Source organism: Salarias fasciatus, chromosome 18 (assembly GCF_902148845.1).
Source record: "Salarias fasciatus chromosome 18, fSalaFa1.1, whole genome shotgun sequence".
NCBI classification, from domain to species: domain Eukaryota; kingdom Metazoa; phylum Chordata; class Actinopteri; order Blenniiformes; family Blenniidae; genus Salarias; species Salarias fasciatus.
In genome coordinates this window covers 16543473-16569373 of record NC_043762.1, presented here as the reverse complement: position 1 = coordinate 16569373, position 25901 = coordinate 16543473, and the positions used below count along the sequence as shown (strand labels likewise).

At 43.5% G+C, this 25901-nt stretch overlaps 1 protein-coding gene across 2 annotated transcripts in view; it reads left to right on the top strand.

Moving 5' to 3' along the window:
* The first annotated feature begins 3221 nt into the window (after nucleotides 1–3221).
* LOC115405470 (SPRY domain-containing SOCS box protein 4-like) overlaps nucleotides 3222–25901 on the top strand; it is a 45716-nt gene continuing 23036 nt past the window's right edge. Inside the window, exons 1-2 of one of the 2 annotated variants that reach the window (XM_030115058.1) lie at nucleotides 3222–3488; nucleotides 11959–12956. In XM_030115058.1, coding sequence (XP_029970918.1) covers nucleotides 12224–12956 — 733 coding nt within the window. In that variant the 5' untranslated portion in view covers nucleotides 3222–3488; nucleotides 11959–12223. Of the gene's footprint in view, nucleotides 3489–3676; nucleotides 3830–11958; nucleotides 12957–25901 lie in introns of those variants that run through there. The other variant, XM_030115057.1, reaches the window with a different exon arrangement.

Here is a 25901-nt window from a genome sequence, read left to right as displayed (position 1 = left end):
ACATGCACACTCATACAGCTTACTGCTGCTTGAAAACTGGACAGCCTAATCAATTTTGGTGATCACTGGTTTGAAGCAAATCCCCCTGAAACTAAAACCCGGAAAAGCCTCTAAATCCAGCAGAATTAGGGGGCCGAGTTTGTGGGTTTGGGGTTTATATGCAAATTAAACTGCAAAGTAGTGGCGGTAAAATAATGAAGTAAACATTTAGTTATCCGTGAACATTTACTCTGCCCTGCGGCACCCCAGACTGTAAACACACCATCGTTTGTGTACAGCATCTTGCGTTGTGTTTCTTGGTCCATTTACAAATTTAGAATTAGATTTTTCTCTTCCTGGACTTAAATGGCATAAACTACATTGTTGTTTGAAGTGCTGGATTTTTATACCAATCACGCTGATCAAATAAAAGTCACTGGATGATATTAAATAAGAAACCCAGTTATAGACTCTTTTGGGGCTGCACGCCGGTGTAGTGCAGTTTCCACTTTTTTTGTGTGTGTGTGTGTGTGGATGGATTTTCTCTGGTTTCCTCCCACCACGGTTGATTGATGAATCTGAAATTGTGAGTAGGTTTTAAACGTGAGTGTGTCTGCCTGTCCCTCTCTGCGTTTGCCCTGTGATGGACTGGTGACCTTTGCAGGGTGTGCTCCGCCGTCCTTCACCCAGTGTCAACAAGGATCTGCTCCAGCGCCCCATGACCCCGTGTTGGATAAGGTGGCAAGAAGATGGAAAATGATCTATTTTACAAGGAGTATTACCCGACCCTGGTAGCATCATCGTGTTTAATCCTATTTTATTAGAAATTTGGCCTTTTTTTTTTTTTCAGACTTTCAAAAACTTGCCTCCTCCTTCCCTGTGTGAGTTACCTTCAGCCTACAGTGACTGCTTACATTCAAAACCACTGACCTACGTTGACTGGTGTCTGGAATAACAGCGGCTGTTAGTCTGCTGAGGTGTGTGTGTGTATGTGTATGAGTTCAACGGTGTGTCAGTGCCCACATGTGTGAACTCCATGTGTGTGTGGGCCAAAGGTAATGCACGTAACCTATAATTCTCCTTCAGGTGACCTGCAGCCATGAGCGTGTGTTTGCTCAGATCTGTACATTTCCTCTTTACCAGTTCTCTGTGTGAATGGGGCCACTTGACCGACTTTAGTGTGTGTGTGTGTGTGTGTGTGCGTGCGCCCATTTGTGCTATTTGGTCTTTAAAATTTGAGGTTTATGACTGTTAAACGTACACATTTCTGGAATCACCCACTTTGTTTCCCTGAATTAATTGTAAAGAAACACAGATTATTTCCATGATTGTATGAACAATAGACACATTGTTTTATTGTTAAAATAAACCCTATCTGGGAATGAGTCCTTTTTAAAAACTCAGTTATGTTGTTAAATGAATCCCCAGACTGGTTTCTTTGTTTGGCTTTTTTGGCCACCAGAAGTTCTGTTCTGTCCTGGGTCTGCTCCGGTAGAACGTCCTCACCACTAGATGCCACTCAATCCCATACACTGCACCTTTAAAGACAGGACTTCAACCAATTACTGCAGCTTAATACAAGACCGGAGACGGCTAACCTGCTGACTCTGGCAAATGACATAATCTACCTACCAGCCTCTGTAGAGCTCCGTCATCCTGTCGTGTTTAATCTGACTGTTTCAAGACACATTTTGTGGTTTCACTGGGGATTCTTTGGTTATTTGTTGCTTCAGAATTTTTGTAGACTCAATATTTACTAGTCCTGAGGTGAAATAGTTGAAATCATTTTTTTGGGGCTTCTTTATCACTGGTAACGAACTTCTCCTTTGAACTTCTGCTTTGAATGCCCACAAAATGAAACATGCATTTACCCAGTTTTTATGCCGTCGTGAAGTGGTTGTTATTCGTTTATCTGTTGATCGGTGCAAAAATGTCACCCAAAAAAAAATGTCCTTTCAGTATTTTCTGTTTTCACATCAAAATGTGTGACTCATGCTGCACTCAGAGACTGAGCTGTGAATACGGTAGAAATGCTGATTCAGTTGCGAGGTGCCTCCTCTTGGCCAGTGTCTCCTCAGGATATCAACTTCAATTCGTTGGGGTGTGTAACACAATTGGACGTGATTGTCCACAATAAGGCTGCTCAGTGATGCAGTGGTGGACGCTCTTTCCTCCTATACCCCACGTTTGAATCACGGTTGAGCCGTGTGTGTACACTGTAGATCGGCAAAGACGGATCTTTTGTCTGTTCCAGCCACTAACTAAATCTGTCCACACAGTTGTGGACTGAAAATAAAAGTTTGGACAAAGTACAGTTTCCCGTCCCCTGAGCTCTCCTTGCTGCGTGTCGTATTGGAAGCCTGTGCCGTAGCGCGATGGAACGACTCGGTGCTGCTGTAGTGGGAGATGTGGGTTTGTTTGGAAATCGGTTCCCTGGTGGTCACGGCAGTCCTGGGAAAAGGAAGTCCATACAGGAAAACAGCTGCCTGGGCCTCAGTGCTGCATGACTGCGGAGACTTCAGCAAATTTCCATTTCTAACTGTGAGCGTGCGTGTGACATGTTTTTAAAGGCCACATGGGGATAAAAGTGCTCAAAGACAGGCAAGGACAGTTTCTTGTGTGTGTGTATGTGTGTGTGTGTGTGTGTGTGTGTGGCTGACTTCTTTTAGAGCATTGCCCGTGCTTTTCCGAATGCTGTCTTCACTTCCCCTGCTTTGTGAATGACTGATGTAGCTGCAGGAAAAGGCTGATAAATGAACTTAGTCATCGCTTCACCTCAGAGCCAAGTTATGCAGTAATGTGCAGTTGCGGGCAGACGTTCGACATGACAACAGGGAAGAAGAGACGGCAAAGGGAGCTCGTCATCGCCCGGCATTATGTGCTTTTTTTTTTTTTTTTTTTGTAACGTTTGGTCGTGAGTACTGGTCATTTTCAGCCTCCATGGAATGCTTTTATCGTGTTTGGTTTTTGGTAACCTTGTTTACTCGGATTGCGCACGTGACGTGACACAGGGTGGCCTCTTTCACCTTGATGCCAAAAAGGTGCACATGCTCCACTCGTGCAGTGTGTGTGTGTGTGTGTGTGTGTGTGTGGCACGTGTAGCGGTGTGTGTGTCGGTGAACATGTGTGTCGGTGTGTGGCTCCAGCCAGCAGGGGGGTGGGGTGGGGGGGTGGGGTGGGTTGGCTCTGTGTGAGCTCTTTGTAAGAAGGGGGGAGTCGGGGAGGGGAGGGAGGGAGGCGAAGCGGGTGTTTCTCTCAGCTGCCTGCTGGTCTGGTTGCTGTTGGTAACTTTGCTTGATGAGATCAGAGGGGATCGGCTTTCAGGCCTCTGTGTCTCTCTCTCTCTCTCGCTCTCCCTCCTGCTCTCTCGTCCTCCCTCTGGAAGAGCGAAGTGGAACTGAAACTGGAGTCGGGCTGAAAGTCTGTTCTCCGTGCTGCTGGTTGTCAGCGGAGAACGTCGTGATGGTGCTGCCTTGGAAACACTCGCCGTCGCTGGAGTTGGAGTGCAAGTGAGTCGGGGGAAGGGGAGGGGGTTGGGGGGGGGGGGTGAGTAAGAAGTGATAGCCTCAGGACAGATAAGCTCAAGGGAGGGAACGAGGGAGGGAAGAGGCGGAGGGAGAGGTGGGCAGCTGAGTGAGGAAAGAGGGAGTCTCTCTCTCTTTCTGTTTCAGACTTGCCGACTGCTGCCGGTCTCTTCCTCCTCTGCCCGTCGCCTCGGATTTTCTGACTGCCGGCAGCTGGGTTTGAGGAGTTGAGCTGTGTGTTTCGGCCGGCGTCGGTGTTGAACATGGACCTGGGCTGAGGGGGGACACATGCAGCCAGACTTCAGCGGTGCCGCCGGAGACGCGTTGTAAGCAGCTTGATCTGTTGTCTTGTCCACAAGGTGTAGTGTGTGAGTGCTGAAATATCTCACTGAAAGAGAGAGTTGCTATTTCAGGAGCTCGTGTACTTGTGTGGAAGAAACAGAGTAACCGCGCATCTGTGTGTGAATGACGGCGCATACCTGGGAGTTAAAAGTAGCTTGATGATTTGTTTTCCATTATTTCATTGTGTTGATATGAGCCCACGTGTTCCTGCTGTCGCTGACGCTTTCAGGCTGTGCGCTTCTCTTCTAGAGGACACCTTATACCCCTCTCCGCTCGTTTCTCCCCTTTCTTAATTCTCTTAATGGTTGTAAGGCCTCAGCTGGCCAGCTGGGATACTGTGTGCGTGCGCGTGTGTGTGTGTGCTTTTGTTTAGGGAGTTTTGGGATAAGCTACCCCTGGATTTCCCCTGCGCTCACACAATGATAGGATAGGTCCTGCTTTCTATTTTTAAACACTGTTTGTCTATATGTTACACACACCTCTAATCTGGCTTCTTTCTCCTCACTGTCTGCAGGAGCTTTTCTCACAGCGTCGTGTTTAGTCTAAGGATTGGGGTGTGAGGGAGTATTTGTGTGGTCCATCCTGGGATAGAGAGATAGCCGCTCTCCTTTCTGACTTTATCCTATTGTTTTGTCAGCTGCTGACCTCTGTTTCTCTCCCTCTCTCTCCATCACTTCCATTGTTAGTGTTCCCTTTCGCGCTCTCTATTTTCTTCCGATCCATACAACCTTCCTCCATTTGACTCTCGGCTGCTTGCTTCATACTTGCCCTCTCCTGTTTATCACCTTTTCAGCTTTCTTTCTAAATTAGTTTTCCTTTCATTTTCTTTCCCCGGTTGCAGTTTGAGAACAGTGGGCAGGATTCTCAGCGTCGTGCTGTTTGTTTGTTTGTTTGTGTCCGGGTGCGTGCAGGCGTGTGCGGATGAGCGTTTTTGTGTCAGATGTCCCGACACAGCGCTGCATGTTTTTCTTTGGACAGAGCAACGCTGTTTAACGCCACGAGATGAGAGAGAAAGAAAAGTGCCTCAGTCCCAAAACTTGTGCGGTTGTGCCTCAGCTGGTTGTGAAGCTCATTTTCTCTCCGCAGGATTTCGTTTGATCCTCTTGTCTCCTTCAGCTAAAGAATCCGTGGGCAACACAGTGAACCTTAAGGAGAGCATCGTGTTTGGCAGCTTTGTTTCCATAGGTTTATCTGAACCAGAGGCAAATACTGCAAGTCTCCTTCTCACTACTGAACCATGCAATCTATGCTAAATCCAGGTTTTCTTTAAAATCAATACACACATTTGTGTATCTCATTGAATTTTTCTTCTATTTATTTTCAATATTACCTTATTCAGGCTTCATTTAAACAATGGAGCATTTTTGTGTTTCCATTTCAGAAAAACTTTTACATTTTCACGATAATGTTTTGAAAACAGTCTGAGTTTTCTCTGAAACGGCAGAAATGCTGAAAGTGATGCATTCAGCATGCCAGGCCACGAGTTGGTGTTGTTGGTTGTTTTAGTAATGAAACCACACACTCATGCACTCAGAGGACAATCCACCATAGACATTAACAATGGCAAGTAGACAGGCAGACAACGAAGTTGGATTGCTGTTATGGGTGACTCTCGACTATAAAACTACCAAGTTCCAGGAGAATATGGACTTGGAGTCATGTCCCTCTGGAGGGATCTTCTCACATGTGCAGAAGAACTTGGTCATGGTGCAGCATTTCATGCAACAGTTCAGTTTTTCCATCTTGGGATCCATTTCCAAAAAGTTTTCAGTGGCTCTAAACACTGTTGTTGTTTAAATAGACTCCTAAAATTCAACAAAAGTTTTCTTTTTTCAGTTGAAACAGCTGTCGTGTAAACGGGGCCCACATTCAGGGGTCGTTGTTGTTGTTGTTGATATGAAATCTAACTGCACTGTTTAAGCACATGATTTTCCAGTACAAAATGAAGCAACATTGCCTCATAGTGTTGAGAATATTGCCACACTTTTAATTGTGATTTCTGTAGAACAGAATAATGGAAGTATTGTTCTCCCAAGTGACTCAATTGAGCAAGACTAATCCTTGACTTTTACAGAAATCTCTTCATCAACTGTTTTAGGGATTTGAAACTATCCTTTTGAGACAATCTGCGACATTACTGCAGTTGCAGACGTCACTCTTCGAAGGGAGGAAAAAAGAAAAGAAATCCTGGTTTCTGCTTGACTCATGTAGGTGTGACGCGTTTCATCACACTCGTGCGGATGGTTGAGATGGTAGATGAGCGAGGCACCGGCCGTGCGTCATACTCGGCCAGACTTTGATTCAGTTTCATTACTGCTGGGGTTGTGAATCTGCCACCTGAATATACTGCTACCCCCCCCGAGAGCATTATGGATGGCATCGCCAAGGCCTTCCTTGTGTGTGTGTGTGTGTGTGTGTGTATATGTGTGTGTATATGTGGGTGTGTGTATCCATATACGTGCGAGGGGGAAGATGAATAGGTTTTGCGTGGCTGTCCGTAAAGGAGTGCTCAATCACTGGAGCACTAATGGTCTCCCCTTAGGGCACCATGGATTTTAAGGTGTCACGACCGGGAAGTGTAGGAACTTTGGAGCAGACATTGTGTGTGTGTGTGTGTGTGTGTGTGTGTGTGTGTGTGTGTGTGTGTGTGTGTGTGTGTGTGTGTGTGTGTGTGTGTGTGTGTGTGTGTGTGTGTGTGTGTGTGTGTGTGCACAGATATTCTCTGTTCATCCAAATTGATCCACCTTGTTTTAGTTTTTAGACAATGTTTCGGTTTCAAGATTGACATTGTTTCGGTTCAGCTTATGAGTGGAAGTGTGAGGGAGTTTCAGGACTGAAGGGGTGATTTCCAGAAAGGAGCAGATTGTTGGGAATACAGAAAGGAGATGTGAGAGAGGGAACATGATTCATTAGAAACACAAGTTGCGAACTGTTTTGTAAAAAGTTCCGGCTGAGATTCTGCTTCATTTATTTATTTATTGTGTGAATGTATTAAAAGTAATACATCAGGGAAATTTCACCAGAAAACAATCTCTAACCTCCACAGCACATGCATAATTTCATCCCTGCGGGGGGGCCGACTGTCAGGGAGCATGTGGGTTAGTGTGTGAATCTGCTTGTGTCCAGTGTTTTGCAGGCCGTGCTTGCTGAGCTTGCACCAATTGCGGCGCGGCCGGTCGACGCCTGGGCATTCTGGTGGCAGGACCGAGATAAGTTGAGCCAATTCGTGGAGTGTCAGCCCCGCGGAAGTCTCTACAGATTTACTGGTAGAGAGGCAGAGACTAATGGGTGATGGAAGAGGAAATAAAATTGAGGGGGAATTTGTCTAAAGTAATTTGAAGGCAGAGTTGTGTTGTTGCTGGAAATGGTTCTGTTAGGAGTTTTTCAAAACTATTTGATAAAAGTGGTGATATCTCCTTCCACAACTGCCTATAATAAGTCTTGAGATGTCTTTATGAGTGCACTGCTGGTACTCATCAGCTGTAGAATAAGTTTAAAGTACCAGTCCAGAATCTCTATCTCGCAGTTTGACATCCTGTTAGGAGCCAGACGGTACCGTTTATGTCTGGCTCTGGCATCTTCTGCTACCCAGGGATTCCCTCAGTAGGAATGAATGTCAGCAATGCAGAGAGGATGGTAGTTTGTTTAATCTGCTGGGTACAGCTGTTGCTGTGAAGAAATGCTGGATGATACGAAGGCGTACTTGGTGTTTTGGATTCCACGTGAGCTCTGTTTTTGTGCACTGTTGTGCCCAGCTGCTCAACGAGCGGAAAATGGAAGAAGTGACCGCTCTGTGATTCATTTTTTACACTTTGCGTTTCATAGGAAAACTTAGGGTGAGTCAGAATTACACTTAAGGGTCGGAGGATGCTTGAGTGCTTTAAAAAGGAGTCTTTCAATGGCGGCCTGAAGTGATATAACCTCATTTTAATAAAGGTCTGAAAGTTAAAAGTATGAGGTTGAGCAAAACTGAGTTGTCTGGTATAATGAGGCTCATGAAATTAGTTTGACCTTTGCCATCAAGCAAACTGTGATGTTTCCCAATAAATAGAGCTGTGCTGCTTTCTTTTCATCATGAATTTCAGACTCCAGCAAGATATCACGAAGCAAGCGGTTTCTTAAAATTACACAAGACTAATTCTGCTCTTAAAACATATTTTAACAACTGCAAGAATTTGAGGTCACCTGCCCTTAACAGATGGGTCAAGAAGTTAATTTTGCACACTGATGGCTTCTTTGAATGCAATTTTATTGCCTTTCCTTTGGGGGAAAAACAGCAACAACTGAAGCTCTGTTCGAACAAAAGTGATCATCTGGAAATGGTAATGCTTCAGGACCCTTTCAGATAAAGACGGCATGTTTTTGGTTATGATCGCTGCACACGCAACGTGAGAATCATTGAAAACCGTTTAGAATACACGCCGAGCTGCTTGTTTGTGGTGTGCATGAGTGGAGAGAACACTACGATGTAAACACTCAGCCGTCTTTTGTCATACAGGCCGAGCCAGGTTCTGTCACACGTAAGAAACATGTCTCGCTGAACTGAGCACAAACAGCCACTTTCCAGTGAAAGTCTTCTGTTTTCACTTTAAAGCTTTTTCTAGGACACAGATTCAGCGTCTCAAACAGAATCTGTCAAATCCCTTTGTGCGATGACTGTATTAGAGAGGCATGAACCTACTGGTTGCTGCTCATTTTGTTCCTAAATTGAATCTGCTTGGTGTTTCAATGCTAAGTCTTTCTAAGTAAGTCATTTCTCTTGACTGGAATGGAGTTTGGTTTTGTTGAGTTACAGTCCTTTTTCCCCCCTCTATGAATGATAATTTTTCTGCACTGTGCTCACGATTCCTGCGACCCTTGGTTGGATACAGCGGGATAGGAGATGGATGGATTTGCTGACGGTTGCTGACAGAAAGACACTTGAGACACAGCGCCAGCGTCTGAACTTCAACTACATGCAGAAACAGTGTGAGCTTCATGTCATTTCAAAGCACTAAATTACTCTCCGTAATGAATTTCATCACCACCAAGAAATTACTATCAAATTTGAAATGTAATTTCACTGAGGATGCTCAGCCAGATAGTGACAGATTGGAAAAGATAACTGATATCATTGTGACTTTGAATCATTTTTTTGTAAATAGTTCTACTTCCCAATCATCAAGTGCCCGTTGACATGAAAATAACTGAACAAAGTTTAGGTCCTTCATGCCCGTTATCAGCACAACAGCTGTTTCTTCTGCCGTCACCGTCTGTCTGCAGGTAGCGGGGATATAAGAGTAGGCGAGATGATCTGGGATGAAAGGCATGTGCGCTTACACGTGCGCACTCTCAAGCCAGACGTTCATGAATGAACCAGGAAACGGGAAGCTTGAATGGCCGTCATGCTATTAGTCCTCATCCTCTGTGGTCTTACAGGTCGCAGGTCGTCCTTGACTGACCCCTTTTGCACACAAACACCAGACGACACTACGCGAAAGGGAACACCACTGTATTCGGTATAAGTGTGGGAAATCCTGCAATTTGCACTTTTCCAAGAAACGGCTTCTTCTTAGAGATTGGTGAAATGGCCAATCCCTACTCTATTAATAATTACTGTCATGTTAATAAATGAATGGAGTTTTCCATTTTTGTGTTTTATGGGTGTGGCGCCACGTCGGCTGCTGTTTACCTCAGACGTGTTTAACCCATCTGAACGCACAGATAAGGAAAGAGGGGGAAGGAGTGCAAAATCTGACGGAGCGATTCACAGAAGAGCAAGATGGAGGAAGGGAGGGAAAGTAAACAACAGATGGCAGAAACATGTTGCCGCTATCCGCAGCAGCAGACGCTGCGCCAGCCCACCACCAGCCTCTTGTGAGGTTACTACGCAACGGTGACCGTGACGACACGGGGTCAGGGGTCAAGTGTCTCCTTGATGACAGCCCGTAATGCCAGATTGTCGTCCACATGCTGTGCCAGACCGAGCTCACGGGGACTCCCGTGCACACACAGGGAGAGTTTTGTGAAGTGGTAAACAGTGTTGTGTTTGGCTGCAGTTTGGCAGCGACGGCTGAGGCTTCTTCCACCATGCAGTGTCCACCCCTTACCCCCCCGACGAGCTGTGATGACACACACTGAGGCAGTTGTCTGCACGGCGTGTGTGTGTGTGTGTGTGTGTGTTTCATGTCTCACAAGGAGGAGTGAACTGACGTGATAGAACACATTGGCCAACATATCTCCGAGCTGCAATACTCAGAGACAGTTCAAAAGGGATATTTGCGTTTGCACTATGACTGACTTTCCTGTTGTAGCGATTGCAATGAACTTCAGACTGAACTACATTCATTCTCACGCACACACCTCACAGATACTGTAGAAGCAGAGATTACCAGCCATGTTGGTAGTTTTTTTTTTTTTTTATTTTGTCAAATCCTTGACAGCAGGAGATACAGCGAGTGTCTAGTTAGAAAAAGGGAGTAAGAAGATTTCTCAAAGCAGAGCTCGGGGGATTGAGGAGGTTCATACTTTTCCCTTGTTTCAACATGTACTATTAAAGCCTCTAGCCTAAAGTTCAAGAACAAAAAAGCATCCGTCCATAACTACCTATTGTGCTGCATGAAATACGTTTGGTTTATCAGAACAGGCTGTTTGCGATATTTTGGCTGCGTGGTTAAGAAATGTTGTGTGTGTGTGTGTAACATAGATATTTATAAAAATTACACCATGACCTCAGCCGGTGGTGTGATGTCTGTCTGGCTGAGAGGGAATATTTGTGCTTGTGTCATTGTTCAGCTAAAACAGAACAGAACATATTTTTAACCTTAACAGGCCTCCATAGACCATTCAGCGTGCTATATTAAGGCAAAAAAACTGAATAGAAACAGCAACCTGCCAATTGTATAATGTCTTTTTTTATGCTTTAGTTGTCTATATATTGTTTAAGTTCACTGTGTCAAACAGATTTTTACAACTCATCCAATTCAGCAGCATTTTGTTTTACAAATACGAAACGAGTGTATTGTGACTAATGAAGGGTGAGGTCAACACGAGTTGTGTCGTCCACGTCTCCGTCTGTCTGAGGTATGACTGACTCTTTTCCTGTGACCGGGAAGCAACAGCTGCTGTTCCCTGGAAGAGATTACTACGTCAGTGTAACTTCACAAAGCTGTCCTGTGCCTGTGTGTCAGATTGTGTTTCTCGTCGCTTCATAAGCCAAAAAAGGCTCTCATGGATTATTGATGATAAAAATCATATTGGTAATTGCAAAGGGAGTATGTAACTGTGTGCTGGGACTTTGAGCAAACCCAAGCGCTCTCAGTTTGGATTAAAAAAAAAAAAAAAAAAAAAAAAAAGAGTTTAACTCTGTGGGATTTCAGATTTGTTAAAAGTCAGCTTCATTTAAAGAAACATTGAAGTCCATTTTTTATATTAACTTGAAGATCAATACAAGTGTAACATGATTTTGTTCATGATTTCCCTCCAGTGCAAAGCAGAATATTATACAGCAGACGGCTAAATTTCTTTCTAAAAATGAAACCACAGTATATCCTCTGTCTACTACAGAGTAAGATTACACCCACAGTCTCACCACACATCCTTCATGCTCAGTATAACAATCATCGCATATCCAGCAGACATTTTCAACTCTGTTACACAAAGGATTCTAGACAGATTATTACCTGGTGTTTTTTTGTTTTCCCTCTGCACATAGATTTTTTTTGCAGACTCAGGCAAGACTCATTAAATTTACATTACCTAAATGAGAGTGTGCCGGCCTCAGATCGGGGCTGCGCTGCACAGCTGGGGAACGTTTGGAGGGTTGCATGCATATTGGTGCTGGAAGGGTGCAGGATGAGTCAGGGCGCATGTATGTGTATTTTCACTACTTCTGGTTCTTTGTTCATTGTTTATTCCACTGAAAACAAAGTCACACACAATGTCTGAAACACGTCGATTTACCAACACTTGCTATCAGTGTTCTTCCTTCAGTAAGTTGTTTTTTCTTGGTGTAATTTCTATCAGTGTCTCTTTGCTTCAGTTGGCAGTGGTTTACCTGAAATTTGTCAATTCAGATTTATTTGATAACCTGCTGAAGTTTTTAATTGATTGTGTCTGTTTCCTCTCTCCTCAGGAATGGCAGCTGCTGCGTCTTACTGAAGACATTTGTGGCATGAAACCAGATCGCATACATCTTTCACTCACCATCTCCTCCTCCTCCTCCTCCTCCTCCTTCATCTCCCTCCATCACTCTCCAGTTAGGAACGCTCCCTTCAGCTTTACCGCATTGATGAGGTAACGCCAAGCATCCGCGCAGCGCAGCACCCACCTGCATTAATACCACCCCTCCCACCCCCTCCCCCCCCTCTACCATCCCTCCCATCCCTCCCATCGCCGCCATGGGCCAGAAGATCTCTGGCGGCATCAAGTCCGTAGATGGCCGCGGGGAAAGTGGGGGCTCCCCGTCCTACCGGCCCACTGCTCACCGTAGGCAGCACCCGGAGCTCAGGGGTCCAGATTTTGCCAAACCCCCGAGGCTGGATCTACTGCTGGACATGCCGTGCGCGGGACTGGAAACCCAGCTCCGTCACGCGTGGAACCCAGACGACCGTTCCCTCAACATCTTCATCAAAGACGACGATAAGTTGACTTTTCACCGCCACCCGGTCGCTCAGAGCACGGATTGCATCCGGGGGCGGGTCGGCTACACGCGGGGTCTCCACGTGTGGAGAATCCACTGGCCCGCCCGGCAGCGAGGCACCCACGCCGTGGTGGGCGTGGCGACCGCCGAGGCTCCTCTACATTCTGTTGGGTACACGGCGCTCGTCGGGGCGGACTGTGAGTCCTGGGGCTGGGATCTGGGACGGAACAGACTCTACCACAACAGTAAGAACCGGGCCCACAGCTTGCTGCCCTTTTACCCCTGTTTCCTGGAGCCCGAGGAGTCGTTCAGTCTACCGGACTCTCTGCTAGTCATTCTGGACATGGACGAAGGGACGCTAAGCTTCATGGTGGACGGACAGTATCTAGGAGTGGCATTTCGAGGGTTAAAAGGAAAGAAGCTGTACCCCATCGTCAGCGCTGTGTGGGGACATTGTGAGATATCTATGAAGTACATCAATGGCTTGGATCGTAAGTAATCCTTTTTTCATATCTGATTACACCTGATTAGCCGCTGAGATAATTTTCACAATGCAACTTCTTCTTTAAGTAGAACTTTCAAAGAAAAACCCAAATGTGGTCTTTCTGTAACTTTTTAGCAGGAAACAAAGCTTCTCTGATTGTGACAAGTTGCCACACTTGCGAGCTTGTGACATTTTCACATTGTTGCACAACTCTGTACAGTCAGAGTTTTTCCATCGACACACTTTCTTTTGCCGTAAGTCTGAAAATCAGAAAATTTATGTCAAGCTCAACACCCCATAATGCTTTTAGCATGGAAAGCACCATTGTTATGAGAGGAAATTTAGGCGGTGCCGGGCAGTTTACCAGCTTGCTCTGATTTTATTGTGCTTTTCGTGTAAAATTTTATATGATCATTTATTTTTCAGCTTTCAAGTAAAGCTGAGTGCATGTTCCTTCATAAGCATTAAAATCTCGAACATGGGCTGTTTCAAACAAAGAGACGATAGTTTCCTATGGTGAACTCTGTTTTAGGTAAAGCGCCTTTCTCTCTGGTATTAATGCTGTAAGAATTATAATTTTTTTGTTTTTTCCTGTACACGGTGATAGTTTGGACTTTTCCCGAGTGCCGAAAGCCAACATCCCACCCTGCTGACAGACTCTATCGCTAGACTGTCGTCTCTGTAAATTATCCGTGCGCTGCTGCTGCTGCACCGAGGCTCGAGAGGAGTTGAGAGATCAGTTGCTGTTCTGCATATTTGTGGGCTTCGCTATGTAAATAAGGCCATGTTTTTGTTCTCCCCGGACTCCCAGCATAACTCGACATGCTCGTGTTATGAGAAAGGTTCCTTCTCCACTCATAGTCTAAACACTGTCGCTTTGAACAGCTTGTTAAACACAGGCTTAGACACACATATCACCATCACTTACACAGATGAGCATACACCTGCCAGGGAGGGAAAGTGTGTGTTATGAAAACATGTGTATGATCGGGCTCTGGCTTCCTTCGTCCCTTCGAGTTTGCTCAACCTCAGGGGTCTTATTTGATATCACAACAGGGTGTGTTTTTGCCTGTGTCCCCGATAGAAAGTTGAAAGGAATCCCATCTCCCTCTCTGAAGATGGCCACGTCTCATTTCTCTTTGCCCAATTATCTCAAATTTCTATTTCAACATTTTCTTAGAAGTACTCGGCTCTCAAGGGCCGCTGTGACATCAAGAGCCTGTTTTCTAGCCTTAAAAACAGGTCACGAGCCTCATCTCGGCTTTAAATTGGATCTGTTTGCTTGAGAATTGCAACTGGGCAGCTAGAGTGGGAATCCAGATGAAAACAAAAAAAAAAAAAAAATACACTTGGCTGAATTTAAAGAATTTCTTATCCTCCTATTCAAGTCTTGCCTGAATGCATGTTTGATGTATGTTAATCTTCCACTCTCAGGATTAGTTCAAAGTACGTAGTTTGGCTGGTGAAAACACGTCACCTCATTCAGTTTCCATTTATAGAGCCACCTGCTCGATTTCACGGAGACTCTGCGTGATCGGCCGTCCCGGGGAATATGGAGAATATTGAGTCTGCTCAAAGCCCTCGCCTCGACACCCATACAGGCTTCACGCTGTGAAATGAGGTTTGACTGTTGAAAATGTGCAAAGCTTCACGCGGGGAGGACAGTGAAGGTTGAAACGCCCATCCTGATGGGCAAGTGGGGATGGCAAGATGACAGCGGCGATGCATGGAAGGAAATTTTGGAAATGCACATTTAAGAGCCAGAAACAGAATGAAAAAGATTGAACTCCCAAAAGTGTAGCGTTCGTTCACACAAACACATGATTAGTGTTAACATGCTAACACACTCGTTGGCTATTTATATGCAAGCTCAAGCCAGTTGTAATGGCTCTATTGCCACGCTCATTTCCTTTTTTTCGCTAATCTCCTGTATAGTATGGCAGGAAAAAACTCACAGATTGTTTTTCGTTGCTTTTTAGCTGGACGGCCGTGTTCGAAATAGAACTTTTTGACCCACACAGTTTATATATCAATATCTAACAATTTATTTTCTTTGTATTAACTGGGAAAGTAATTTCATTGCTTTTCAAAAAAGCTACCTGTAAGTGGAATCAGTTTCAGTTGTTTATTATTCCACAAACTCAGAAATTCATGAACAAAGTAAATGAAACCAGTTTTTTCTGCCAAAAAAAAAAAAAAAAAAAAGGCAGCAAAGACCGTATTGAGAGCAGCCTCGGTGAGGGAAAGTCCACTTCATCCACCAAATCTCAAACACTGCTTTCGCTTTCTTATTCCATTCAAACATTCGTGGCAGGGGGGATATTAGTTGTTCATCTATGGAACAAAGCCTGTGAAAAGAGTTGCATTCTGGGATTTTAGTCAGTGGTGGAGTAAGTAGTGTGTTGTTGCAGAGTGGGCAGACAGGGTGTGATCACTATCTGCATCAGGGCTCTGTTTGCTATCAGTTTTGGATTGAATCAGCCCGTCTGTCCGGCAGATGACTCGCATCGGGGGAATGAAGTCATAATTGCAGTCTGCCTGTGAAACTATGAGTGTGCGTTTCAGCGGCAAACTGTGATCATGTGGTCAGCCGTAGAGAAGACACTCTGTCATAGTTTTTTTCTTATTTTTATGTTGCTAATTCTGTGCGAGTTTAGATTTCAACAAGTGTAACATAAATCAGCTCAGTGCGTTTATGAGTGTCTGGTCTCGAAAGTAAAAAAATCCACTGGGTACTTTGGTAATGATTATTGGATTGTTTGTAAATTATCGTTGTAAAGGGAAACAACATGACTGCAGGGTATTAAAAAGAGATTTACAGAGGTGCCGTCTCCTCGTCATAGTGTTTGTTTCTCTCATCACTCCAGCGCAGGCTACCGTAGCACCGCTATCATCATTTGGCTGCAGCTTAGATCAGTACTCCCATTCCTGCAGTAGCAAAATGCACAAGAGTGAGACATAAAGCCAACGGCACTTCAGCCTTTTCATAAGAACGCACAAAGCAATCAGGGACAGATAAGGATATACAATCAGCACTAATGCAAAATAATATTCAAAAAAATGCTGAGAGAGCTTTGAACTGCATTATCTTTTAAATGTGCTTTAAATTATTCATCCTAACAGTGCACGTACTTCAAAGGATTTCTCCACCTTCATCTGCTGCTGAACTGGTCTCTATTTGCCCGATGGAGTATTTTTCGCTTAATTGATGCTACATTACAGAAATATTATGTCTGTAGCTGTTACAGTTTGTTCCCTTGAAGCTTGACGGATGCTTAAAGTCTTTCTCCTTTTCACACTTAGTTCTGTATTTTCTCATGTCCTGTCTATAATTGTGCCAATTAACATCACTCTGATACCCTACAATTCTTCCTTTTTTTTTTTTGTCCGTCCTTTCACATCCGTACACATCATTACCAAGCACCGCAAAACCTGACAGTTTAACTTTGCCGTTCTTATCAGCTAATATGCGAGCCCCCCCCAGAATATAATTACTTTTTCCAAATAATTAGACAGCACTGCTGGCACATATCATTCTTATCAGGTGAAAAACCTTGCGAGCCCAATTTCTGGGATTGGTTTTAACTTCAGTTACATAATCAGTTTCTTTCCTTTTTTTTGCGAGGCCGTCGTCTGCGTGCTTTTTCCTCTGCCGTTGGGAACTTCCTCGCCCAACAGCTGCAATATGATTCACCGGTACAAAACCGAGCCTCAGACACTTTAACTGACCAGACGACAGGACCAGTCATTACTGCCTCAGAGGCTGTGAAGGAAGCGAAGAAAGGAGAAAACGGAGTGGAACAGCGAAGTGAGGCTGAAAATAAGAAAAGGCAAGCAAGAAAGATGAGGTTGGGGGGGAAGTGACAGACTGGAAGAAAAATCGGCTGCTGAGAGAATTGGGAAAAGAAGGATAAGATCTGCAAGTAGCGCGGAACACGCTCAGGTTTTATCAGGAGAGGCATGAGAGCTAAATGTAAAGAAAAAGTGAGGATTTGAACAAGAATAAGTTGAGAGCTGAAGGAGACGTGCTGTTGTGTGGGATGATGAAAGAAGCAATGTTTCTAACAGTCAGCTGATCGGCTTCCTGAGCTGGCATATGGAGGGGGGAAAAAATGTCATAATCTTCAAAGAAGTTTCAGAACTGCGCTGGAGCTCAGAGCGCTCTGCTCTGTCTCTCGGTGATGATTTGGAAAAGTGGCGTGAAACCGCTGGACTTTCAGCTGCTGGACCGTCCAGACAAATGCCAGCGCCTTGTTTTCTCTGGCCGGGATTAAATCGTACTTCATAGCTAAAATCACAAATGCGGGTTTATTCGGGCGTCACATTCCAACAGACCTGTCAACGAGAAGTGACCCAATTCTTTTTCCCTCTTGTAAGCGGCCTGAGTCCTGAACACCCCCCCCCCCTCCGTCTCCCCTACTGTTTAGTCTGCATCATATGAGCTGACACACTCCAGGTCGAACTTAACCAGCTGCTGCTGCCGCCGCCACATGGAGACACCTATTTACTGAAACTACAGAGCAGAGATCCAGTCGAGGCTCGCTTGTTTACACGAAGGCCACGGCACCCGTGAGAAATGCTCTTTCCGAGCAGACGATGGTCTTTTCATTGATGCCTTTATCACTATACCAACAAAAAACTCAGGTGATGAGAATCATCGCTGTTACTTAGGAGCATTTGAGAACCTGTAGTTTTTAACATTGAGACACAGCATATTTCCAGATTCACAGCTGAGTTTGTATCATATCTGTGAGTCAAAATTGAAATTATGATCTAAACAGAAAAGACAAACAGTAGTCTGCATGTTGTCTGTATAAATCATAGATATGATTTCAAGCATTCATTTTGAGATGTTTTGTTTATTTCGCTACTATATTTTATAAAATTCTAAATGTTATGAGTACAAGTTAAACTCTAAAGCACAGAATATGAGGTAAACTGTCAGTGTTAAAAGGTTTGAGAGTACCTTGCATGACCCCCAAAACTGAAACCTCAAAATTTTAAGAGCAGTTTAGATCAACACCTTTTAGTGTGAAGCATGGAAAGTTATTTCGTCCACTTCTGTGCAAATTTGACCTTCCTCTGTCTTGTTACTACGTAGGTCATAGTATCATCTGTAGAGTTTAAATCCAGCAGAAATGACAGATATTTGTGTTTGAATGTCTGCCGAATGAGGCCACATATATAAGCACTGTGAGAAAAAAAGCATTGCTTTGTTGCTTCCCACCTCTGAGATGCATCCAATAAATGTGTTAACGCGAGCCTATAATAAAAAACTTATGAAGTCTTGCACTCATGTGTTATTCAGGCGTTTGCAGCAGTTTTGTCTGTGCAGCCCGAGTGTTTAAAAACCCCCTGGTTTTCTAAATGATTTGTTTGCCCACTCCACTGTCTTTACGTTTTGGTTCCAGGTGTGTTTTGTTTCGGTGCTTCTGTTCGACGCAGTGAGTCAGCGTCCTTGTGGCAGACCGGCACTGAGCTGAAGCGCCGTGTTTTACTCGAACTGCTGGCTGCCTGCTATCTGGGTCAGTGGGTTAGCTCTTTAGCTCAACTTAGCTTCAAGCGTCAGGCGCGGAGACGGCTTTCCGATTTATCTCTCTTCTTTTTGCTGTCACGTGTGCGTGATTTCTTTTTCTTCGTCGCTCGCTCTTAGTAGTATTGATTTCGCTTGCTCGTTTAGAAAAGCCTCAAGGAGCTTTACGTTTTAATGTTTCGTACAGCAATATAATAAAATTTTTTTTTACTTTGTCTTCGTGTTCCAAACACTAGTTTTCAATTTATCAAGCGTACACGTTCCAAATTTAATAAGCCGATCTTTCTTCACCCGCACTTTGAATTATGAAAAACACATTGCAAATTCTCACTGAGTTACTTTTTATGGCCCCCAATTTACAGCTCACTTAATAACGCCTGCATCACATCTTCATTAAAATTTCCTTAAGCGCTTCACTGAAAAAAATATAATATCCCTGTCGGCCAGAAGAAACTGTCTCCATGATCCCTCGTGTCTGAGATGGGAAGTGTGACGTTACACAACAAAAGGTCAAATTTTGGCTTGAAATGGTCTTCTTCATCCTCCGCTTTGAGATCTAAACATCGGCTGCAGCGGGTAACAGTGGTGTCGTGTCAGTGAGCAAACAATCAAATATTTAACAGGAGAGATGAGGAGGGGAGCGAGGAGAAAAGAGGCAAAGGAAAACATAAAAAATACAACAGGACAAAAAAAAAGAAAAGAAAAGAATAGAGTGGGGGAAAATGGTGACATGCTGGATCAGAGAACAAAGGCAAAGGAAGATGTATTGAACACCTTCTGATAAGTTAAGGTGGGGATTTTTTTCACATGATCTTGAGGATCAGAGTCAAAGAATCTGAAAAAAACCTAAATATACAGTGAGATGTGAGGAAAATCAACAGTCGTGGCTAAAGCGAAGTAAGGCGGAGGCTGATAGAAGAGAAACGGGGAGAGGAGAAGATGAGAAATACATATGTGGAAGAGTGAAGGGTCAATTTAAAGTCTTGTCAAGCCACTGGTGTCAGCTGTGTGCAGGTCACATCGTGTGAGTAATGATGAAGGAACGAAGAAGAAGAAGTGCTAATGAAGGGCCTCGGGACAAAAGTTAGGCTGATAAGTGAAGGAGCTGGAATATGGATCAGTGTTTTAGGCTCATACTCAAACACTTGGCGTCACAAAGAGACACACACACACGCACACACATCTAATGTAAACGCAGACTCACCAAACCACCTCAAACATGTTTTTGGACTTTGAGAGAAAACAGAAATACCACAAAAACACCCACGCACACAAACACGGTGTATATATCTCTACAGTCAGAGGAACAGCTCTTTGAGGCTATATTTCATCATTTTCAGCAGAGCGGTGACGTCGGGGAGAGTTTAACACCTCTGTCTCAACAGTTTCAGAGAAAGAGCAGAGTAACCTTTTCCCGGCTTTAAGGAAGTCGATTTAAAACAGCCAGTGACCTTAGAAGAGCGGCTGGCTCTGGTTCTTTCAGAGCCGCTGTGAGTCAGTGCATTTGCTGAAGTCGCTCATACAACTTTAATGAAAGGTTTGAGGTCCTGGGTCGGCGTTTCAGGTACTAAGCTCGTGTAGTCTCTCTCTTGAACTTTACGCCAGATTCTTGAACCGCTGCTAAACAAAGCTGCAGGTGACATGGACACAGAGTTTTCAAACTAGATTAATGTGCTCAATACATTTTATGTAGTTTATGTAACATCAGCGACTTCACTCTTTAACAGTTTACAGTTCAAGATCCATCACATCAAGCATTTTACATAAACACTGTTCACTGAGTTCACTCAACAGAAAAGCTCCTGAAACTGACTTTATATGTGTCACACACGTTTGTTTCCTTGTCTAAGCCTGTTAAAATCCTCTGAGGAGTCCATGTGCAACACAAAATCTACTATTACTGCCAACCTCTAACAACCAGATATTGCCAAGGATGCGGGCTCTTTTCACCAGCTGTCAAGTGAAAAATATTTCCACCTTTAATTTGTTGAATTAAAAAGATGAGGATTTGAAAAACGCACCCACAGGGTTAAAAATTGGGGGAAAAAAAAAAAAAAAGTTTGTAGGTTGCATCATTTGTTGTTGACATTGTAATTTCCATTTTGCATCTGAATGTGACACCATAGAATTCTCATTAACATAATTGTGGAAAAAGCCCGAGTTACTGAGAGGCTTAGCATGAGGAATGCATGGCAGGAGACGGTGCAGAGCTGGCTAAAAGGGAGGAAATGACTGAGGAGGAAATAATAGGTTGCTCAGGTGAAGACAATGAAGGGATAAAATGGACTACAAGTCCGCAGAGGGAGAAGCGTGAACCTGTTAGTGGTGGTGCTTTCCTGGGAGCAGTCATATGCAATGAAGCTGACATGTGAACATTCCCCAACTGCTCAGCTGGGTGTGGGCGTTAAAAACCCTGCCATTAGTTGCTTTAGGTTTTTAGAAAAGAGGAACGGCAAAGAAAAAAAAAAATTATAGACATACTGAATTACTGTAGAAAGAAAACCACAGTGATTTCACACCTGATTATCCTCCCATTCATCCTGCTTCCCTGTGTGAGGGCTGATCCATTTCCCCTCATCCGTTCAGTCCAATGTGTGTGTGTGTGTGTGTGTATGTGTGTGTCTTATACAGAGCTATTTACTGTATTAGAGCTGCACCTCTCTGTCTTTTCCTCTGCAAGCAGATCGATCCTTGAGAGACTCAATTAGTCCCTGTCAAATTACAAAAAAAAAAATCACTCTTAACAGCAACCTTTTCGATGGACCAGTTTTCCTTTTTGCAGTCGGTTAAACTGCACGAGCCGTGGGATATTTAAAGAAATATATGCAGGCGAGAAAAGCTCAGGAGCTGAATTCAGTCTCGAAAGCTCAGCGGCTGCTTTTACAAACTCATAAATCCCACATTTAACGCTACAAGACTTGAACTGAAAGCAACGTTTTTCCCAGACTCGTGTGCCTTTTTTTTTTGGAGGAGGGTTTTATCTTTCTGGCATGCGTGGGGGGGTTTACTCTGCAATCACTTATATTTAATAATAGAGGAGTTTTATTGTTTTCCAGGTATTAAATCTGCCACCAACACACCCACAGGTCCGGTCTTATTAACAGGCCGATTCAGTCGCTCTCTGACTTTGTAATGAATGAAACCAAGATAATCCTTCCGAATCTTCATCTCCTGCACCCTTTGTTCACGAGGATGTCGACTCGGCCTCTAATCAACGCTTCAATTTGGCCTCCTGATATTACCAATTTGCTGAAAGACTGGATCTTTTGTGAGTACTTCTGGATTTAGTTCTATTTAAAGGTCTCTGTCCCCCTCGCCTCCTCTCTCAAGGCATCTCCTTCCCCTGTAAATGAATCTCCGGCTGTTTATTCAGCTGTTTATCAGTTTATTCGCTCCACTTATTTCTGCGGCGCAGACAAATTAGCTGTATATTTTCAGTCCGGAGTTGAGTTTAAAGCAACCTGAAGGTGCTGAGATCTTTTTTTTTTTCTTTACTTGATTTTTTTCTTGCAACATTTACAAATGACCCAAGAACAGCAAAGCACCGTTTCTATGACAAACTGTTGACGTGTTTCCTGCCTGCACATCGGATATGGTGAATACAGACATGATGTAATGGATTGAATTTCCTGAAAAGCCTTATTTTCTGCGCAACTTTTAATCATGGAAAGTTGACAGAGCTTCTCGTTCGCGGTCATGCAGTTTTCCCACCTTCACGGATGGGTAGTCCCCTTTTCTTTGCCACAGAGCAGCTTCGCCGGAGCTGTTTGGGGTGGAGCACAGCCCTTAAATCTGCTCTCCTTTTCCTGCCATTACTCACTTTTTCATATTTTCCTCCCTGTCTGTGATTCACTGAGACTGCCGGCACTCGAGAAACGACTGCACTTATAAAATTATAAATACATTTTGCAGACAATGTAGCTGTCACAGTGGCTTAAGACACTTTACGTTTCATCCGGTTACATTGCTGTCACAGCATTTTTTTGTTTTCTTGCACAGATGCATTGCAGGTGCAAGCAGCTCATTAGAAACAGGTTTTGGTTTAGTTTGGCATCACAGTCAAAATCAATTTTCTCTATTGCATTCCTGGAATTTAAAAAAAAAATAAAAAGGTGCTTCATGAAAGCAGGTTACTGCTGTGAGTGCATTTAGAAAGTATCATGTAAACTGCTAATTATACTCGGACTCATGTTTTCTCTTTCATTCTCACGAACGAACATATGTCACGTTCCTATTTCAGCTCTTATCAGGTTGATAAATCAACCTGATCAGCATCAGCATGTCGCCTTGCTGTGTTAATGTCGCAGCTCTCAAGGAGCCAAGCCGCCGCACGCACAGTCACTCGCAATACTATTTATGCAAATGGAGGAATGTAATTAGAAGCACCTGTGCCTCAGTGTGCAGCTGGCACGCAGTCTTCATTTGTTAAAGACTGAGTGCACAAACACCTCGCCAATGTCTACAATTATTGTTGATATCGCAAGAAATTTTACATCGGTTGGACTTGAATGTCACAAATGAGACACGCAACGCATGAATTTATCTTTGTGGCACAGGTTTTTTTTAATGAAAAGTCTGCACTGGTCTTTTGCTGCAATGCAACTGACAGAAGAAGGCAAATTAAAAAAATTACTCAAAGTTCATGTTCAGAGTTTTTTTTTTTTTTTTTTAATAAATAGATTTTCAGCATTGCAACATGTTCTGTATACAGATATAATCTCAGTGACCCAGTTTGGAACTAGATCCACGTTTTCAGACTGATGGTAAACTCTGATTTTGTGCAATTTCGCAATTATTTGAAACAGCCTGGTTCATTCTCCTGAAAATCAAGAGTTCAACTGGTTCATTTTTCAATTCCCCTCACTGTGGATCAGTTGAGATGTGTTTAATTAAAATCGATTCCCCTTCTCAACCAGTAAAGCAGACCATCAGGTATGTTACTTTAGGCTCCACTTATACAGTATTTCAGGTGAAAAAGCATTGTTTTGTATTTTCATTTCAGAAAACCTTTGCATTTACATGACAACATTTTGAAAAACAGTGTCTATTTTGCTAAAGCAATTAGTGATTAGCATGTCAGGTCACAAGTTGGTACAATTGGGTGTTTTTTTTGCAATGAAACCATCATGTAGGTGGACATTCATATGGCGACGTCGAAGTTAGATTGATATTCTGGGCGACTCTCACCAATAAAATTACCAAATTCCCAGTGGATAATGCCAACCTAGAACCTGCCATTTTTGTTACTGTACATCTACTCACGGATATGCAGAAGAAGTATTTGCTAAAGTGCTGCACATGCGCAGCAACATTGATTCAAATAGGTGCAGTTTCAGATTTGAGGCCAGAGTGTTTTTGAAAAGTTGTGTTTTCCCCGTTTACATGCAGACAGCGTCTGAGCATTTTTGTCAAGTAGTGTTTTAAATTATTCCAGGCACCAACCGTTGTTGTGTAAACACCCAAAATGTTTTTTTTTTTTTTTTGAAAATGTTTAATCTTTGTTGCGTCTTCAGTTTTGTGTTTTCACTTGAAAATGTCACATAAACAGGGCTTTGGTTTGCTTGCTCAAACCCAGTGGTTTAAAAATATTAGAATCCCTACTCAATCCCGACTCCTTTTGTAAACAACTATTAATTTGCTGCCAGTAGTTCACATCTGAGCAAAGCATATCAAAACATATGATAATATGATTAAAGACTTAATGTTCTGGGAGCGATTTGAATAGAAGATTACTTTGAATTTTTAAACTGTGTAAAGTGAGTGCTGAGCAGCAGAGGGCGTTGCTAATATTTTTCTGGACTGACAGGAGATGTCTTATGACTATTTCACTCTTTGTAGCAGTGCTGAATTCGGTGATTCTGGTGCTGTTGGTGCCATACTTTGCGTTTTCTGACAATGAGTGAAGCCACTGCTGACAATGAAAATAACACACCGCCTGATGTTGTTAAAAATTGTATTATTTTATTATTTTTTTATTATTACTTGAAGATGATGACTTGATGACTGGAAAGTTAATAGAAATTGTAAAATGGGACTCTTTTTTCAGCTGAATTGTAGCACAGTGCTGTCTGGTTGTCTGGAAATGTTATTACATTTGAAGTTACAACCTGAAACCTTTTGAATTCTTCGCTTGAGTGAGTCGTGAAAGTGTTCGTTTGTCCTCGTTACATAAATCGGAGGGCATCGTTGGCAGAACTCATTGATGTCTTTCCACATGGATTATTTTAGGTCAGACGGTACACATGAGAAACGGTTTGTGATTTAGGTCGTAGCCTTAATCTGAGTTTTTCTAGTAAAGTAAATATAGCCAGTAGAGTGAATCTAATACAATACAGAAATGGCTCACTTACAGGAAACGTGAACTGTTTCAATCATCTTCGCACGGGATATCTGGGTCTGTTTTACTTATATGAAGACTGTTGTTTACAATCTTTCCAGCTTTGTATGAATATGTTATTTCAATTGGAGGAAATTAATGAAGAGATGCTGTTTGCACGTTTAATCTGGTTTAAATAGTTTACCTCCGCCAGAGGTGAATAACATTGCAGAGACGGCTACAGTGGAGCAAATTTGAGATGAAGATGAAAATGTTTTTGGCTTGGTCCTTAGTAGAGGCAGTGTGCTGTATATGGATGTTGGAGACGGAGCTGTCAGCCAGGGAGAGCAGAGGAAGGCTTCTGAGGTGGCTCATGGATCTGGTGAAGGAGGAGCTGGAGATGCTGGCGTGACAGTGGAGGAGGCAGCGGCTGGGGGAGATGGACGGAGACGGACAGTTTTGACGATCTCTGAAGGGAGCGACCTCGGAAAGAAGAAGACTTACATAATACAGTAGCCGAGAGGAGCTCGGGGTAATTCAAAAACATGAACTCCCTCATTGAGGATATATATATATATTTTTTTTACAATCCTTATTGATGCCCTGTCTTTCCCTGCAGATGTGATCTGTATCGTTTCATTTCCTTTTCCCGTGTGTTTCTTTTCTCTCCAGTTCCTTCTTTTCTCATGTCGTTCTCTTCATGCTTTCTTTCTGACGCGTGTCCTTTATCGCACTTCTGGTATCCAGCGCTATCTATCTTTTTTTCGTTGCATTTTGGTTCCCTCACCCTCAGCTGGGCTCAGTGCCCGGTCAGCTGTACAGCCTGTCTTCTCCTGGCCTGTGTGGCTGTGGTCCAGTTCCACACCACGCTGCTGCCCTTCAGTCTATTATAGTTCCAACTGTCACAGCTACTTCATCAAAAAGATCGCCAAGGTCAGATTGTTAAAAAGTTACATTACATTATACTTTAGAAGTGGCTATTACAGATGTTTTGATCAACTTTAAGGCGATGCTGTACAAACTAGTTTTTCATCTCCGTCAGTATCTGTTTGCTTTCATTTTTATCATCTTCAGTTTTCACAGTGACTCTCTTCCAGCTTCTG